We start from the raw sequence: 19,194 nt of genomic DNA, 5'->3' as shown, positions 1-19,194 counted from the left end.
TATAAATTACATAAATATATAAATTTATGAAATACTATCTATTTATTAAATCAATAATTCATTTCACAATTTAATAAAAAAATATAATTTATAAAAATATTTCCGTAAAACTTGAATTTATTACATTTTTTTTTATTTAGTTTTATATATATTCAGATACTTTCTAAATGGATCCCCAAAGACCTAATCAATGTACAAGGATTATGTTAATTAGTTGAATCAAGAACTTCAAAAAATGCCCATTTTTAACTCTAAATATTTATGATTAAGCTATAAATAAAAAATGCTTTCTACAATGATGCACAGATCGAGATCGATTGATGTTTTTATTATTCACCGAACTTATTGATTGTATGTCTAATGAAGGCATTTGGTTTAATCATAATTCGAATCAACATTTTTTACATAATAAAAATCATTCAATTAAATATAAACACATTTCAACTTAAAAAGTAAAATATATCTTCCATTCTGAGTTAATGTCATCAACGGGATTTTTGATAGTTAATTCTCTTTTATCATTATTTTCGAATGTTAAATCAAGTTGAATCTTAGATTTTTCTACTTGCAGTAAAAAAAAAGATTATAATTAAAATTTATGTATAGTATATTTACTTTGACTAGAATAATAAATTGATTTAGGATGCCTAATTCCCCTTATCACAATTTTTTCAATGCGCGTATTAGGTTTAAAATCCTGGAGATTTATAATTCTAAGTTTTTTTTTAAATAATAAAAATATAAAGTATTAATATATATAAATTTAAAATTTGATTAATATTTTTCTAAAAAAACAAATATATAAGGAAAAATTTAATCCTATTAAAATAAAATGAATTTCGCATAATTATATTTAAGAAAAATAACGTTTTAAGGAATTCCCATTAAATATTTCTTTTAATTTATACCAATGATTTATAATATGCCATAATACACTCTTTTAGGTTTACTTTGAGGATAAAATATCTTTGAAAAACTCGTATTTAGCATATAAATATTGGCCTTGTTTGTAGTCATAGCTTATACCATCATCGATGTATAACGTTCCAGATGCATAATCCTTAAAATTAAATTTAGTAAAATAGAATGTATTCTATTAACCTGTTCATTCAGTGCTACAAACAAAGTATAAGGATCCCTATCATTCGAAATGGTTGCGCTTCTACGTTGTCTCATTTTTCGGGGGATAATTGTACCACCTCTTTGAAAAACACATATCTTGATTTTAAAGAATCAAACATTAAAAAGGGTTTAATCATACTTCACTATAATTTGATATTTGAATAAAAGATTATAACATAAAAAGTGTTCTTAAAATGTCGAGTTTATTTGACACAGATCGGTAGTCGACTAACTCAGTTCTACCTTAAATCAAAAAATAAATATAATTTTATTAGCAGCGTGGCATGGCTAAAATAATCCGGCAGCATGGCGCGGCGGCGCACAGGTCTAATTTATACCAAATTTACAAGATAACATTATTTTATTTCATAAATTAATATATAACTATTATAATAATTATATAACATAATTTTACTCATAAATTTGACAAATTAATAAAAAAAAAAAAAAATTATTTGAAGATGATAGAGCATAATCTCACTTTTGCTAATTAATAATATAACAGATAGTAATAGATTTTATTTGAAATAAAGTATTAATAAATTGGGCAAAAATCTTAGTCCCAACTGTGCCCACAATAGATAGGTTTATTTGTTGACATCTTTATTTAAATAGTGATATAAATCTTTGTCAGAACCAGCTTAAAATTTTCAGACGTCACCCCAGCTAATACTGTTAAACGGCTCGATATTAAAACGGCTATCCCAATATTTTAGTCAAATATTACGCAATCCTCAAGATTTCGTTAATAGATGTCCAAACCTTTCTACCTTCTATATGCAAGATCTCCAGACTTGCATGATAGTTTTAACTAAAATAATGGGTTAGCCGTTTTTAAAAATCGAGCCGTTTAACAACACTATACCGGGCCTGGGCATTGTAGATCTCTAAAAGGAACGAGGTCAGGTTTTTTAGGTTTCATAAAGGATTTTTGATATTTTCTTTCAACCTAGATATTTTTTTTTAATAATCAAGTTTAAAAAGAATACTTTATCTTTCATTGATTTATTTTACATTAATTCTTTGGTAATAATCTAGAAAAGAAATTTCGCTCTTATAAAATATTCTCCCACCTCCACCTCAAAAAATATTCAATATGTGATAAACAATAATCATCCCGATTTGGTAAAGGGTAATTCCATGACAAATCACAAAAATAACGTGATTTTCGGACGATCATTTTCAAAAATAGACGAAACTTGGTATGAAGGTTAAATAGATTGCATATTTTATACAAATCAAAATTTTAATGCCCTAGCTCAAACATTTCTCGAGTTATGGGCCTTCAAAATTCGATGAGAACCTTTTCCTCTTTTAATGAACCTAAAAATATTCAAAATATTTTTGGTATAAAGTAACAAATTATATATTATTTTGTAGCACTTAAAATTATCCTTATGTAAATGCAAAATTATTTTTAAAATATTTTCAGTGTCGTTGTATTTCCAGTAAATCTAAAAGGAATTATTTTGAAAAGTGCCGCATTTAAAATGATGAAACTCATAAAATGTATTTATTATCAATATATTTATATATTTAAGTAAAAATATTAATGGAGAAAATGAGAATTTAAATTTTAATTAGTTTTTTACAATTTTAGGAACAAAAAATCAATTATAAAGGGCGTTTGAAACGATGAAACAACTCGAGTTGGTAGTGTAAATAAAGTAAATATAAAATATTTGCAAAATAAAAAACGAGCAATTGGTAAAAAAAATGGATTTTAATTTATTAATACAAAATAATTATTTCGAATTCGATCTCAATATAGAATTTAAATACTCATCCCCGAATTCACGATTCGAGTTCATAACTTGAGTTTAAAAATTAAGTCTATAACTCGAGTCCGTTTTGAGTCAATTTTTTCGACCCAAAACTTGACTTCAGATAGCGACTAAGACGACCAGACTTATTCGATTAACAACCTAGGTTTTAAAATCAAATACATCAATCATATCTTTGAAATGTTAATATAAATTTCAAAAGTATCATAAATTTCTTGAATGTAAATCCCAAATAAACCCACTTATCATATTCAATTACTTATAAAAACTTTCAGGTTTATTTACTTAAGCTGCTAAAATTTATTAATCTGTCCATAATATCAGGGAATAAGTTTAAAATTTCTTCAAAAAATTCAAGGGGAATATGGTCAAAAATTGATTTCCACTGTTACACAAATGGTCAATTGAACCTTTCTCTAAAATCTTGCATTCATAAAAATATCCTTCTAAATTTTGAGAATTTTTTAAAAACTACAATATGCTAGAGATCTGCTAATCCTGACCCGACCTATTTTTAAAAAATTATTTTGGTTCGCGCCCTAATATTTTTTTTAAAAAAAATGGGTGTAACCTGGCTTTTTAAATATGATATCATTTAATTTTAAAATTCTTGCAAGAAACAAGCGCCAATACTTTTTTTTACAATCCTAAAAAAGATCAAATTTTTCTATATTTAAATAAATTCGGGCCGGGTCTACAAGTAGTTTATATTTCTATTTCGGGTAGAGGTTTTCGAGACAAATAAAAAAAATTTGTTCGGAACTGGGCCGGACAAAAAAATTAGGCCCGATGCAAAGATCATTAATATAAATATTTCTATAATTATTTAGTGTGATATCATGAATATTAATCAAATTCTCCAGGAAGAGAGTGATTTTAAATGTTGTCTCGATTAACCCATAAAATTGAGTTAATGAAGTGTCATATCAACTCTTCGAAAGATCTGATCAAATATAATACTTTGTATCCTAAGATAGAAATGAAAAATTGTATTCAAACCCATTTTCACAAAGTGGCAAGACAAAATAGTTTTAAAAAATATCATTCATAAAAATCAAATTCGATTTGCTGATTGAAAATTTACAAAGTCCTCATTTCTGTTATTTTTTCAAATGCCAATACTCGAAAATAAATTTTACCAGCTGTGTAAAATAAATGTCAATGAAGTGAAAAATATAATATAGTAAAAGAACGCGTTCAAAATAAATGCCTTCGTGAACGAAGTTCGTGTTTTTGAAAAAAATAACACCGTTGCTTTTATTTTTGATAAACTTTGAACCTGTTCCTATTTCGAAGAACGCGTACGTTCATTCAATTTAAAAATTATTTTATTTTTATTAAATTGTTTTGGTAAGCCTTCTTTCCCTATGGTCTGTTCGTTCTTCTTATAATATCACTCTCCTAAATTCTATTATAGTTAATTCCTTAATGGCCATGTTTCTTACGTTTAAATACTACGGCTAATTTTAATGATTATAAAATGTTTTGCTCGGGCACCACCTCTAATAGTTGGTCGGGGATTGCTTTCCTCATTAATAAGAGAATGCAGAAATATGTCATGAAATTTGTACCCATTTCGGAAAGGTGTGGGCTTCTATACTTAAGTACGAACTTCAAGCCGACAATAATAGCAAATTTCTACGTCCCACCAAATAGGAATGAGCGTTCAGCCTTTATAGATATAATGATTAACACAATACGCTCCTTACCAGAGAGATATAACATTATAATATTAGGTGATCTAAATATGAATATTGGCAGGGAAGAGGAATATATGAACAGTAACGTCACTGGGCATGCCACATTAATTACAAAGGAATAGCGAATACAGTAAGAAATTACTTGATTTCTGTAGTAATAAAAGGTTTAAAATTGAAAACACTTTTTTTAGTCATGGAGATAGGAGTACGTACACTTTTGTAAGAGCACAGCAGAAATCACAAATCGATTTCTTCATCTCGAATATTCATCGTTAGTTCGTTGATGTAAAGGCCCTAACTAATATAAACCTATCGGATCATAGACTGCTTAGAGCAATTATTAAGGTTAAAAATTTATGGGGGTATCATAATGGAAACAGACAATCTTCATTGGACGATGCAAGATTTTTTGATCAAGTATTAAGTGGGAAAGAAGCCAACTTCTTGAATACTATTAGGTTAGAAAGTGTGGAGAAAAGTTGGAATCTTTTTAAAGATGCTCTTGTAGATACATATAAGGTCCTGCCAGAGGTAAGTCTTATCCCAAGGAATGATAGGATGTCGAATGATACTCTTGAGAAAATAAACCAGTTAAGAACAGTGAATAGCTCTAATAAGGATCTATGAAAGCTGATACAGAGATTACTGAGGAGAGATAGACGGGTCTATAGCGCAAAGAAAGCTTTTGAAATTGACAAAGATGTGAGAGAAAATAGACTATATGATGCATACAAGAAATTAAAATATTTCTGTAAACCTTGTAGCTTTAAAAAGTTACCCTCAATTGTATTAAATAATGGTAAAGTAATAATTGACCAAGATGAACAAATAGCTTTGTGGCTTGATTATTATATTAAGCTTTAAAAAGTTACCCTCAATTGTATTAAATAATGGTAAAGTAATAATTGACCAAGATGAACAAATAGCTTTGTGGCTTGATTATTATATTACGGTTTTTGACGGGCGCAAAGTAACTATACCAACCAGTTTAGATATAAATATTGATTCACCCCAGTCAGGGTTCTCGGTAGATGAAATAATGAATGTAATAAAAAAATTACGTAACAATAAAGCTCCAGGGCTCGACAACATTACTGCTGAGCACCTAAAGATAGCACCTAGAACGACATCTTCCTTTCTTCTGGCCCTCTTCAATAAAATATGGGAGAGTGGAAGTACCTCAACAGAATAGAACAAGTCCTTTTTATGTAATTTCCCCAAAACTGCAAATCCCCAAAAATTTACTGATTATCGTGCGTGCGCTCTAACATCTTGTGTGTCCAAAATATTTATGGTACTTATAAAAAATAAAATTGCTCAATCGACGCCTAATCTTTTTCCTAAATATATTTGTGCGTATAGGCCAAATAAAAATATATTGGAACCTATATTATCTCTAAAAATAATAATGCAGAAGTGTCATAAATACAAGATACCCTCATTCTACACATTCATTGATTTTAGTAGAGCATTTGACAACGTTAACCATGTAGCTCTTTGGGAAACGCTAGCAGAATGTGGTATTGAAACACAAATAATTCGAATCTTAAAAAATTACTATTCAAATTTATTTGCTTGTTTCAAAATAAACGAGAAAATCTCTCCCTTCTTCCGGATTAAAAAGGGTGTAAAGCAAGGCTGCACCCTCTCACCTCTCCTTTTCAACATAATTATTAATAAGATAATAAAGGATGTACTGGGATCTGCTGATCTAGTTGATTTAGGATTAAGTGAGAAGTTTTTTTTGTAAATAGGATAATATCCTATGCGGATGACATTGTAGTAATATCGAGAAGTATTGAAGAAACCAAGAATCTACTCTATCTAATCGAGACTGTGAGTTATAGAGTTGGACTTAGGATTAACTTTAACAAAACAGTTATTCTTCACTCCCCAAATGCGCCTTCAATTCAAAATTTTACAGTTGGAGATAATACAGTTCAAATCGTAGAGAAAATAAAATACTTAGGTGTAATCTTAGATAATAAAGGAAGTTGTAAAGATGAGATGAAGATGAGAATACAGAAAGCTAGAAGTGCGTTCTATAGATATTGGGAAATATGGAAAGCTAGAGAAATCTCAGTATTTACTAGATTGAGGATATTCAACTCGTTGATAGTTCAAATTGTATTATATGGTGGGGATATCTGCGAGGCAAATAAAGCAGAGATAAGGCGTCTTCAATCTTTTATAAATTGTCTTCGTACTATACACGGTATTTTCTATCCAAGGGTTATCTCAAACTCAAATCTTTGGAGGAAGTCAACTCACACACCAATAAATATTACTCTTAAGAAACGACGGATTCAGCTCTTAGGCCACATAATAAGGAATTCAGATAATAACTTAGTCCATGATGCCAACATGGCTGTACTCATACAATGGAAAACAATATACAAAATACAAAACATTATGGTATTATAAAACAATAAAAGATATAATGGACTTAAATGTGAACATGAAACAATTCATTAAACTTAATAGCAATAAAAGATCCATTAAAAAGCTGTTTCGCATCAAGAAAAGTTACCTCTAATAAGAACAATAATATCTCAGTATTCAATGTTCACTATCATTATCTAATAATCCCTATCTTATATTTCCTGTCGTAATAAATTTCAAATATAAATTCATTATTATCAAATATTTCCAATATCAACAGACATTCAAATCCTCTTATAAGTATTCTTTGCATTTCCTTACTAAAAATTGTTCTAATATAGTAAAGATTTTTAATTTAAAATTATCCTCAACCCACCATAAAATAATTAACTTTCACTGAAGTTCAAGGGTATAGGCTCTTTTTTTGTCCCACTCTCTTTTAAATAAGCCTATAGAGGTTTAAGTAACGTTTTTCGAAACGTTGCGCCTACAAGTACGTGCGGCTTGCCCACAAACGTGTGGAGGGCTCCTCATATTTTAACTTTTATACCCAAATTAAATTAGTTCCAATAAGATGGAAATGAGGAAAACCTAGCGTAGCTCTGTTGCATTTCAACATTAGAGGGCATATGCGCTATATATCACGTATCACGTAAAATAAAAAATATTAATCCAAAACTTTTAAGAAAAATAGGTTATTTAATCAGCTGTTTTCTTTATCACATTTGAATTTTTTTAATCCGCTATTTCTGTCATATAATATAGTTTATCAATTAGAATATCATTATTTTAAAGATTAGCATAAGCATGGATGTTGCTATTTTATCATCGTATGATTGTGAAAATTCAGAATCAGATAAATAACATTACCGTGACCCAAATATAATACTTTATAGTAACATCCTAAATTAAAGTAACTAATTCTATCCTTACCAAATGTAAAATGTGTCCTGTATAATATGTTCCAAAATCAAGTTCTTATTTAAAGAAACACTTGGTTGTAATTTTTATTAGTTAATACAATATAGCTATAAGTAGCTCGTTAATAATTTATTTTAGTTTGTTGTATTTCATAGGCTTATTAAATATTATGATTAATATAATAGATACATCTAAATATATTTTATATACATAGATATAAAATAATTAATATCTTTTATCATTTATTTATTTTTAGTGCGATAATTTGAAATTTCGCTATTGTTTTAAGAACACAATTTAAAGTATTATACAGTGTTGTTAAAATAGCGCACTGCTACTTTTTTCAGTAGCGGTAGCTTTAGCTGGCTATTTTTTTTAGAAAATAGCGATAGCGGTAGCTCGCTACTAATTTAGAAAGTAGCGTACTTTTAATTTTACATAATAAATACATCTAAAAATTATTAAAATATATTTTTTATTAAATCTAAAATTATAATCCTTTTATTTAATTTAATTTTGAAATTTATATTCAAAAATATACATTATAAATCTAGTTAGCATTATAAATCTAGTTATTAAAAATGTGTGAGATTGTTGAAGATAGCGAAATTATATATTATCCTTTCTATAATATTAATATATAGAATTAATATAAAATTCAAAATTAATATATTATTAATTACCTTTTTTAAAATCTTTATTTACCATAATTTAATGCTATTTTAATATTTTTTTATAAATGAATCTAAATATCAGATAAATTTAAATTTTGAAAATTAAAAAGGTATTCTTCTTTTTGTATAATAAATACAATCGCTTTATATAAATTAGATTTCCAGATCTGTATGATGATGATAATGTAATAGCTGCTATCGTTCATCCTTCAGGTTAAATTGGCCATACATTAATTTTACTGAATCTAAAGGGCAACTTGATAGGCTGATGGTAACGTTAAAAAATGCCATGCCTAACCACGATACTAATATTATAGCAACATCAACACCACGGCCTTCCATAGACGATTTTTTTGAAATAAATAATAATAATAATATTATTGAACCTCTAGATGCTTTTTTTAAATCTAAAAATACTAATTTAAATATTTTTGATGATTTTTTTCATATAAAAAGTTTGTTTATTAAATTTAATACTGCGTTGCCCTCAAGTGCTAGTGCTGAACGATTATTTAGTATGGCAAAGCTTATACTTTCTGATCATCGCTCTAAACTTGGGGATGACAGTACCGAAATGTTATTATTGGTGCAATAATAAATAAATTATATATATATGTATGTAACAAATTATATTCATGTTTTTATACCAATATTTTATTTGTGGAAATAAAGTTACGTAAAAAATATTATAAAAAAAATCAAAATAACGTAAAAATTAGCTTTAGCTACTTTTTAGCACGCTATTTATTTGAAAACGATAGCGGTAGCGCGCTATTTTTTTTATAAAATAGCTAGCGCGCTACTTTTAAAAGTAGCTTAACAACACTGGTATTATATTGATATAATTTGAAAATAATAAAATTTTATAGGATAAATAAAAGTTTTTATATATTAAAAATTAATAAGAAATTTTTTATTAAAATATATATTTTAAATTCACTATATTATATTGTATTCATCAGAGTTGTTAAAGTATTTAGATACTATACAAGTATATAGATACAAAATGGCGTATCAGTATCTGTTTATAGATACATTTTGATATAATTTTATTTAACGCTTAGAAATAAAAATATCTGTAGTAAAATTTATTTTATCTCATATGAGCATATAATTTAAATAAATATATATTAAAAAATATTAAAACTAATATAATATGCCCACATGGTAAGTAATAAACCTCCAGGTTCCCTGCTTGAACCTTCATCACTTAGCATCTCACCTAATATTCCACCACCATCTTTAATTTCAACCCCAAATGACTATAATGAAAATCCAACACAGGTAGTAAAGACCTTTAAAAAAATTATCCAATACCTGATTTGGAATACCCAAAATTTTTAACAAGATATTTTAGCCCAACCATATCAAATCCCAAAAGCAGCCCGTAAATTAATTTATCCTTTTTATATCAAAATTATTAATAATATTTTACAAAATCCAGAAGATATCCCAGCATTAATATTATCAAATCCACCAAAAGATAATCCAACCCCACTAAGCCAAACCATCAAAGAAAGAATTGAAAACTTTGATCTTCATTTTGAAAAATTATCACCAAATATCAATGATCCTGCTAAAAATAATTCAAGTAACCCCTCACACAAACTAATATATAATAAGATTAATAATTTCAATCTAAAAGGAGCTCTCCGAGCTCTTGCTAAAGCAAACACTTTGGCACCCGATAATATCACCACAAGAAATCAACTTTTAGAAAATATCCCAGCCCCAAATACACTCCTCAAATACTGCCAATAATAAATTTAAAGATAAATATCACTTCGGAGAAGCCTTAACCGTTATTAAATCTTTTCCAAACGATTCTACTCCAGGGCTGGATTACCTTCGACCTTCATTTATTATTGACCTCTTGGGTTTGAACAGTTCCGAATTACTACTTATTCTTTAACGAAAATTTTTAATCTTATTATCAACGGGAAATTACCACATAAACTAGCACCAATAATCTTTGCTGCTCGACTAATTGCACTTGAAAAAGCTGAAAATCAAGTGCGCCCAATAGCTATTGGAATTTTCTATCGACGAACCATTTCAAAAATTATTTGTATTCGACTCAAATCTACAATAACCTTAAGCTTAGCTCCATACCAAGTGGGATTTGGAGTAAAAGGAGGCTGTGAAGCTGCAATCCATTGCAGTCGACTAGTTTTATCCAATCTCAAACCTGAAGATTATATAGCATTAGACATACTTGTTTCCTTCATCTCATCAACCTTATCAGTAAAAAATATTACCTCGCAAATTATTACCATCGATAAAGATAATTTATTAGATGAAGCCTTACGTTGTTGGAACATTAATGTCTTACCAAACACAGCCCCGCCAGATTCAACGAAACAAAAAGATTGGGATCAAGGATTGGTATCTCGTTCCTTAGCTTACCTCAACTTGAGCGATGATCACCAATATAAATCCCTCCTAAGATCTCTTAATTTCAACAACTCTGGCCATGAATTGTTAGATTCATATCCCAGTATTTTAAATAACCAGCTAATAGATAACGACGCTTTTCGTTATGCAATCAATTTACGCTTGGGCGTACCTTTCCTAAACCATTATACTTGCAATAAATCGGCAGACGCGTATGGGAGACACGCTCTCCACTGTAAATTTATATCAAAAATCAATCGGCAGACGCGTATGGGAGATAAGCTCTCCACTGTAAATTTATATCAAAAATCAACCGACATGATAAAATAAATGCAATAATAGCTTCTTTTTTAAATAAAGCCAATTTTCCCTGTATTTTAGAACCTACATCCTTTTCAGATAAAAAACGCCCTGACGGCAAAACCGTCGTACCTTTTTCAAGGGAAAGCATTTAATGTGGGATTTTACCTGCATTGATCCCATGGCCCCATCTAATAATTCCCATAATCCCCTTAAAAGAGCCTAATCTCTAAAAAAATATAAAATACTCACACTTAATGTGTAATAACCACTTTGTTCCAATAGCAGCTACATCAACCTGCTCTTTTGGACAAGCGGCTTTAGATCTATTCAAAACAATATCCAAATCAATAAAAAACATACCTTTCTCCATTTTACAAACTCAAGCAGAAAATCGCCGTATCTATAATTAGATCTAATTATCAAATATTTAAAACATCATGGCCCGACCTCGCCATTTGATATTTCTTTTTTTATAATGTTTTTTCTTCTTCTTTTTATAAAAATATACATTTGTATTTTTTTAAACTTAAATTGATATATGACATTATTATTTTATTATATTCTCTATATTTTAATGTTAATTTTTAAATAATTATATTTTATCATATTTGTGTATGAATTTTAATAAAAAATTGAATTTAAAAAAATAAAATAAACTATAATAATAAAATATTAAAACTTATATAAAAAAATATATATAAATATTTATTAAATTTTCCCACTTAAATCTAAAGATATCAGTTCAAGTTTGTGAAGAATATTTATATCGTGTAAAGGAATATATAAATCTTTTCTTATCCATGACGCCCATAAATTAATAAAAACAAATACCATTAATGTACAAAATTAGCAAATAAATTTATTTAGAATTTTTAAAAAATATTTTAGGTATCCTTTTCTTAGCCATGACGCCCATAAATTAATAAAAACAATACCATTACTGTACAAAATTACTTAAAATAATTTTATAGATATCCTGCTAACTTTTAATTAATAAATTATAAGTTTAATGTAGAAAAAATTTTATAAAATAATTCGTTTTTAATGAGAATTTGTTTAAATTGACGATAAAAATAAGGTTTTTAATGGTGTTCGAATTAAATGAGATTAAAATATTATTGCAGTATTTTGTGCTGTCATAATAAGAGTTTCTGTTCGAGAATAAAGGCGAATCCTGTAATGAAAAAATTGCTTATTAATTTAAAAAGTATCTTTTAACAATTTTGATATTTATCAAAATAAACGATATATTTTAAATATCGCTAATATATTGTGTAAAAAAATATAAGGCATTTATCTATATTATATTAAATATTATAAGTTCGATTTTTGTTAATGAACATTAAACGTGTTCGATGTTTTAGAAATTTATATAGCACTAGAAAATTGTTGTGGACATTAATAAGTAATGTTGTTAATAGACTAAATCGCCTAAATTCTATTCAAGTTTTGAATCTCAAAACTCATTTCAAATTGGATGAGTCGGCTGAAATTTGCATTTAAATTTTCTTAAATTAAAAATTCAGGACTTATGTGTGTTATTGTAAGAATGGCCATGCTATTATTAATATTACATAAACCTTAACATTTCGCTGATAAACGCCCAATTTTTTGTGTCATTTATAACCATAATCTTAAGGCATGCGTCGTTTTATGCATAAAATATTGATTTTTAAAATCGGCTTAAATCGAGCTATTTAACAATACTACCTATTAATATACAAGTATTAAGAATATTATATATTAAAAAATAATAGTCTTTATATAAGTTTATAAGATAATACATTATAATTATTATGGCTACTTAACCCTTAATCATTCATTTCCTTCATAATCTATTATTATTAAATGATAATGGTAATAAATATAATATTAAGTTGCAATTTATTTTGGTGAATATGAACAATTTAAGGAGAAATAGAAAAAATATTATAAATTCATCCAGGTAATTTTTTTTCTAACAAAAAAATTATTGAATGAGATATTCAACTTTAAAAATGATTTAATTATAACAAATCTCCCCGTTTCCGTGTTCAGGTTGTGGTAATATTTTTGACATTGGCTCAGGCTTATAGGGGATATAATTTATTAAAAATTTTAATAAAACTTTTAAATATAATATATGTTAAGCTCTTAGTTGTTATTGGTGTCAAAATGAAGAACTCATTTTTAGTTTTTTATTTTAAAATTGATATATCGTAAAAAAAAAATTTTTAGTTATAAAAATTCACAACACAAAACTACTATTTATAGGTTTATTTTTTAAAGTTAATATAAAGTAAAGAGAAGAGAAGAAACTTTATAATATAAAATTTTTAAACTATGTTTGGAGTTATTTTATATTATATTAAAACTTAGTTACTGTTTAATGAGGTTTAGGTTTGTAATATATATATATATTGTAACACTAAAACTAAAAGACGAGAGGCTATAAATTTATTTTTATTTCAGCATTATAAGGGTATTATAAAATTGTCCCTATTTAAAATTTTTAAAATTATTTTTCCAGATTTAAATTTTCAAAATAAACTTTATCTCTCCTGACTAACCATGAGCCAATGTCAAAAATATTACCACAACCTGAACAAGGAAAAGAGGAGACTCGGGATAAATAAATCATTTTAAACCAACGCTTATAGTAGACTTTGTTGAGTATCTCATTAGACATCTTTTTTTGTTGGCGAAAAAATTACCCGATTCAATTTATAATTTTTCTTGTAGATTATACTTAAACTTTAGTCATATTCACAAAAATAAATTGGAACTTAAATACCTTGAGATTATTAACTTTTGAAACAAAATACACTTAATCATTCATGAAAGTTGGTTAGTTTTTTGATAATAGAAAATATTAATATTTCTATAATATTGGTTCAAAAGTAAAAAAATATTGGATCGGTATCGGATGGGTTTTGTAATATCGAATCGTTGAAAAATTTGTGGATCGGCACAGCCTTAATAATATCATTACATTTTGTCAAATAAATTGATATATTTTAAAATTCCTGCAAGAAACAAAGCGGTAATAATTTTTATTTGTATAATATATTTTTTACAATCAAAAAAAATATTAAACTTTTCTATATTTAAATAAATTCGGGCCAGACCGGGCGGACAAATATTTTACTTTTATTTCGGGTCGGGCTTTTCGGGAGAAATAAAAAAATCGTTTGGGATTGGGCCGGGCAGGAAAAACTTTCCAAAAAAAAATCGGACCTGGCATGAAAAATTAGGCCCGATGCAGATAATTACTACATGCCCTAGTAAAAAAAACAAATTTATAAAGAATATTTATTTTCAGCCCAAAAGATATAAATTTTTAACACCTAAAAAGTCTAAAATTATATGTAAAGGGTGTTATATTTTTTGTCTGCTAATATAAGCGTATATTAATATTTTATTCAAACTATTTTAAAGCAACATACCGTATAATTTATAATGTCATAAATATTGGCTATCTTTATATTAAAAAATTAACATAAACTCAAACCAACCCCGAAATATTCCTAAAAAGCAGTTCGGTTCTGGTTTATAAAGATAAAAACGGGTTCGGGTCATTCCATGTCAAATGAGCAAAATAAATGAGATTTTCGGCCGACCCCTTTCCATTTTTTTAAAATTTGTTAATCAAAAAAAGATTAGTGTAGTTAAGAAATAGCCAAAATTTTAGCCTCGTAGCATTTATATTTTTGGAGATATTAGGGTTCAAAGTGGCAAAAATGACGTATTTTTATCATTATCTGCCTTTATTCAATTAATTATATCTTAAAAATTACATAATTGTAAATAACAAATTTAATATCAAAATTACGTACAAAGATTCTATTTTCAGTAAAAAAAAAATTTTTAATTTTTTTCCCAATTTCCGGTTATTTTATTCAATATGCGAAGACTAAAAACAATTTTTGGAAATAATACGACCTTCAATTTTTTAAAAAAATTTAGTAGACATTACTAAACTCTTCCTTTATATTGATAAAAAATAATTGGTGTGAGACGCAGCCATCTTCATTCTCAAAATCGATAAAAATATTTAAAAAGTGTATGAATAATTTCCCGAAAGGGGACGTCTTTGTATAAAATTATATTAATCAATTTTTAATGGCTTATTTGAACTATTTGATATAATCTAAATGATTATTCATCTTGTAAGTGAAAATAACAATAAATGGGGCTTTTATTCAATTATAGAAATTGTCTATCGATAAAAGAAATTCAATTTATTAATTATTTATAATTTATTATAAAATTTTTTGCCCATATAATATTTATTTAATGATTATTGGGTTATTCCATGTCAAATGAGCAAAAAAAACAAGATTTTCGGCCGACCCCTTTCAATTTCGATAAAAAGTTGTAGACTGGTTATATATGTTCCCATTAGATTATAAACAAAATTTTAGCGCATTAGCAACTATATTAGCCGAGATAATCGGGGTTAAAGGTCCAAAAAACGTCTTTTTTTGCTTTTTACTGATGTCAAATAATTAGTTTTTAATTTAAAACTAAATATGATCAAATATTGAATCTAATATCAATAGCTAAGTTAATAATTTATGATTATGGCGAAAACATCAAAATTAATCTTTTATAAAATATGGGTCATCTTATGGTCAGTTGAAAACTTGAAATTAATATTTCGAAATGTATATGATCTCCGATTTTTAATTTTTTTAAGAAATATTATCCGTTTACTATTTTTTTAATAATTTCTTCAACAATTAGCATGGCTGGATATTTATTTTAAAAAATTATGCGATTTTTATACTTTAAAAAAAATAGATGGCGCTATATATAATAGTTTTAATATGTTAAAATTTATTTTTTTATTGATTAAAAATATTTTAATGTATAATATATCATAAAATTCGATTATATAACTTTGTAAACCTTATTCCCCTGAGATATTCGCAGGATAAAAAATTTTAATAATTTTTTTAATATTTCAATGTAAATTAAAAATAATTAAAAAATCCGACTAACATGCGAACAAAAAAGCAGTATTAAAGGAGTGCAGGAAAATTATTAAGGGAAAAATCGAAAATCATATAATTACCCGGCCTACCCCCCATCCCCCCCTTCCAGACTAAGTCATACCCATCAAGACCAAGAATGTTATAAAATTGTCATTAACCAGAAAATTTCAAAGATTTTTAAAAAAATTTTAAGCGATATAATTAACAAAAAATTAACTAGTTATAAAATTTTGGGTATCAAATGAATTTGAGCATTCTCTATAAAATTTTTGATCAAAGTCTTTGAATTTTGAGCATATGTTTAACACTGAAAAAATTAATAAAAGTAAGTCAGCTGTTTTTATATTTTCTTAAAATTATTAAAAATAAACTGATTAGCAAAATTAATTAGCGAATTTAATCGATAAATCACAGTTGCTAAAAATACAAATTGATTTCTTTAATATTTTTTCACAAACACCGATTCATATCTTTTACATATTTTTTTAAATGAAACCCTTAAAAGATAAGATAAAATGTTGCAATCCACTGAATAAAGTGAATCATAAAAATTTTAAAAAAAATTTAAGATCAGTTCTTCCATGGATGCTTAATATAAATAATCATTTATATCTTCAACAAAAAATATGTAATTCGTGCCGATACCAGTTAAGTAAAATTGGTCCACACATTCCCGAAGAATTTATATCCCCAATAACCCATAATCAGGATGCCTTTGAATCGATTAATGAAACATTACACAATATTGGAGAATCACCAATTAAAAGAAAACGTTTAATGGAGAAAAAATATCCTAAAAATAAAATTCAAAAGATTGAAAAAGCAATAAAGATTAAGGTTTTAGAAATATCTGATTCCGAGATTGATAGTCCAATGAAAGAGGAAATTCTTATTATATTAAAGGATAACTTTGATAAATTATCAAAAAATCAACAATATCAAATTCTTACAATTTTGCCTCAAAGATGGAGTGTAAATAAAATTCAAAAGGAATTCAACGTAACATCATACATGGCAAGAAAATCTAAAATGATGGTAAAAGAAAGTGGAATTCTTTCATTTCCAAAACATAAGGCAGGAAAGACACTAAACGAAAAAACATTTAAACTCGTCAAGGATTTTTATAGTTCTGATGAAATAAGCCGACTCATGCCAGGAATAAAAGATTGTGTATCTGTTAAAGGCGAGAAAGAACCAGTTCAAAAAAGACTTATATTAAATAATCTTAAAGAAATATTCAAGATGTTTAAGGAAGAATACCCAAATATATCAATAGGATTCTCTAAATTTGCCGAACTTAGACCAAAAAACTGTATTTAGTTGGAGCTAGTGGCACACACACTGTTTGTGTCTGCGCTATTCATCAGAATGTGAAATTAATGACAAATGTAATAGCTGAAAATACAGCAGGAGAAGATTACTGTATAAATTCTTACAACTATCTATTGGCGCAAATTATTTGTAATCCATCTCAGCCAAAATGTTATTTAACAAATTGTGATCAATGCCCTGTTATAGAATCTCTTAAGGGACAATTATACCAATTGTTTCAGAGAAATCGTATAGAATATGTCACTTAAACAATGGATCACGGTGGATAGAACAAATCTTGAAACTATTATAAAGTCCGTTGATGATTTCATCGATTATTTATTAGAAAAAGTTCAAATTTTACTGCGTCACTCGTTTATAGCTAAACAACAAAGTTTATTTTTGAAGAATTCCAAAGAAAATTTAAAAGATGGGGAATTTTTAACAATTCTAGATTATTCTGAAAATTATTCCTTCATTTTACAAGATGAAGTTCAGGGATTTCATTGGAACAACGTGCAGGCCACTATACATCCATTTGTAGCATATTATAAATCTGGAGAAGATTTAAAAAATATAAATTTTGTTATTATATCCGAATCATTAAACCATAATACTAGTGCAGTCCACCTTTACCAAAAAAAATTTATTAATTTCTTAACAGCCAAATTTAATTCTAAACCAGAAAAAATAATATATTTTTCAGATGGAGCCGCGTCTCAATACAAGAATCGCAAAAATTTTCTGAACATATGTCTTCATAAATACGATTTTAATATTCCTGCCGAATGGCATTTCTTTGCCACTGCTCACGGCAAAAATGCATGTGACGGTATCGGGGGAACTTTCAAAAGATTAGTTGCCAGAGCTAGTCTTCAAAAACCAAATAAAAATCAAATCCTAACCCCATTAGAATTATATAATTATGCTAAAGAAAATATTAATGGAATTCAATTTGAATATATATCCAATCAAGAATATATCGAAGGGGAATTAGCCCTTCGCAAAAGATTTAATTCTGCGCTGCCCATACATGGGACCTTAAAAATTCACGGGGTTATTCCCATTGATCAAAATAGACTAAAAACCAAAATATATTCAAATTCTAAAAAATATAATATAAAACAAGTTTCGTTTTTAAATGAAAAAATTATATTTAAAAATATTAATGGATATGTAACATGTGTATATGATGATAAATGGTGGTTAGGATATATAATCGATAAATATGATACAAATGAAGAAGTAAAAATCCGATTTTTACACCCTTGTGGACCTTCAGCCTCATTTAAATTTCCCCTGAAAGATATTTTAGTGTTACCTAAATCTCATATTCTTTCACTGGTCAATCCTTCTACTCCCACCGGTCGAACATATATATTATCTTCTGAAGAAATCTCACAAGCTAGCCAGGCTTTGTGTTCCTTTAGATGAAGTAAGATTTAATTAATTTATAAACTATCTTAATTAGGCTAAATTTGTGAAGATTTTAAAAATTTATGATCTGAATTACAAATAAATATATATAATGGACATTGTAATCGATTTAGTATGATATATATACATTAAAATATTTTTAATCAATAAAAAAATGAATTTTAACATATTAAAACTATTATATATAGCG

The 19,194-nt window shown here is 27.0% G+C and overlaps 1 protein-coding gene across 3 annotated transcripts in view; it reads right to left on the bottom strand.

Moving 5' to 3' along the window:
* Positions 1-204: 204 nt before the first annotated feature.
* LOC135928505 (neutral alpha-glucosidase AB-like) overlaps positions 205-19,194 on the bottom strand; it is a 72,832-nt gene continuing 53,842 nt past the window's right edge. Inside the window, exons 18-22 of one of the 3 annotated variants that reach the window (XR_010572360.1) lie at positions 1,102-1,218; positions 951-1,060; positions 616-713; positions 295-564; positions 240-251 (exon numbers count right to left, since the gene is read on the bottom strand). Coding sequence is in view for 2 of the 3 variants with exons in the window: in XM_065464967.1 (XP_065321039.1) it covers positions 446-564; positions 616-713; positions 951-1,060; positions 1,102-1,218 (444 nt within the window). In the remaining variant the exon portion in view is untranslated. Of the gene's footprint in view, positions 565-615; positions 714-950; positions 1,061-1,101; positions 1,219-19,194 lie in introns of all 3 variants that reach the window. The other 2 variants (XM_065464967.1, XM_065464968.1) reach the window with 2 other exon arrangements.

The sequence above is a fragment of the Gordionus sp. m RMFG-2023 genome, chromosome 4 (assembly GCF_954871325.1).
Source record: "Gordionus sp. m RMFG-2023 chromosome 4, tfGorSpeb1-WG-v2, whole genome shotgun sequence".
Lineage (NCBI taxonomy): Eukaryota > Metazoa > Nematomorpha > Gordioida > Chordodea > Parachordodidae > Gordionus > Gordionus sp. m RMFG-2023.
The sequence above is the reverse complement of the archived record's forward strand: the minus strand, read 5'-3'. Positions and strand labels throughout refer to the sequence as shown.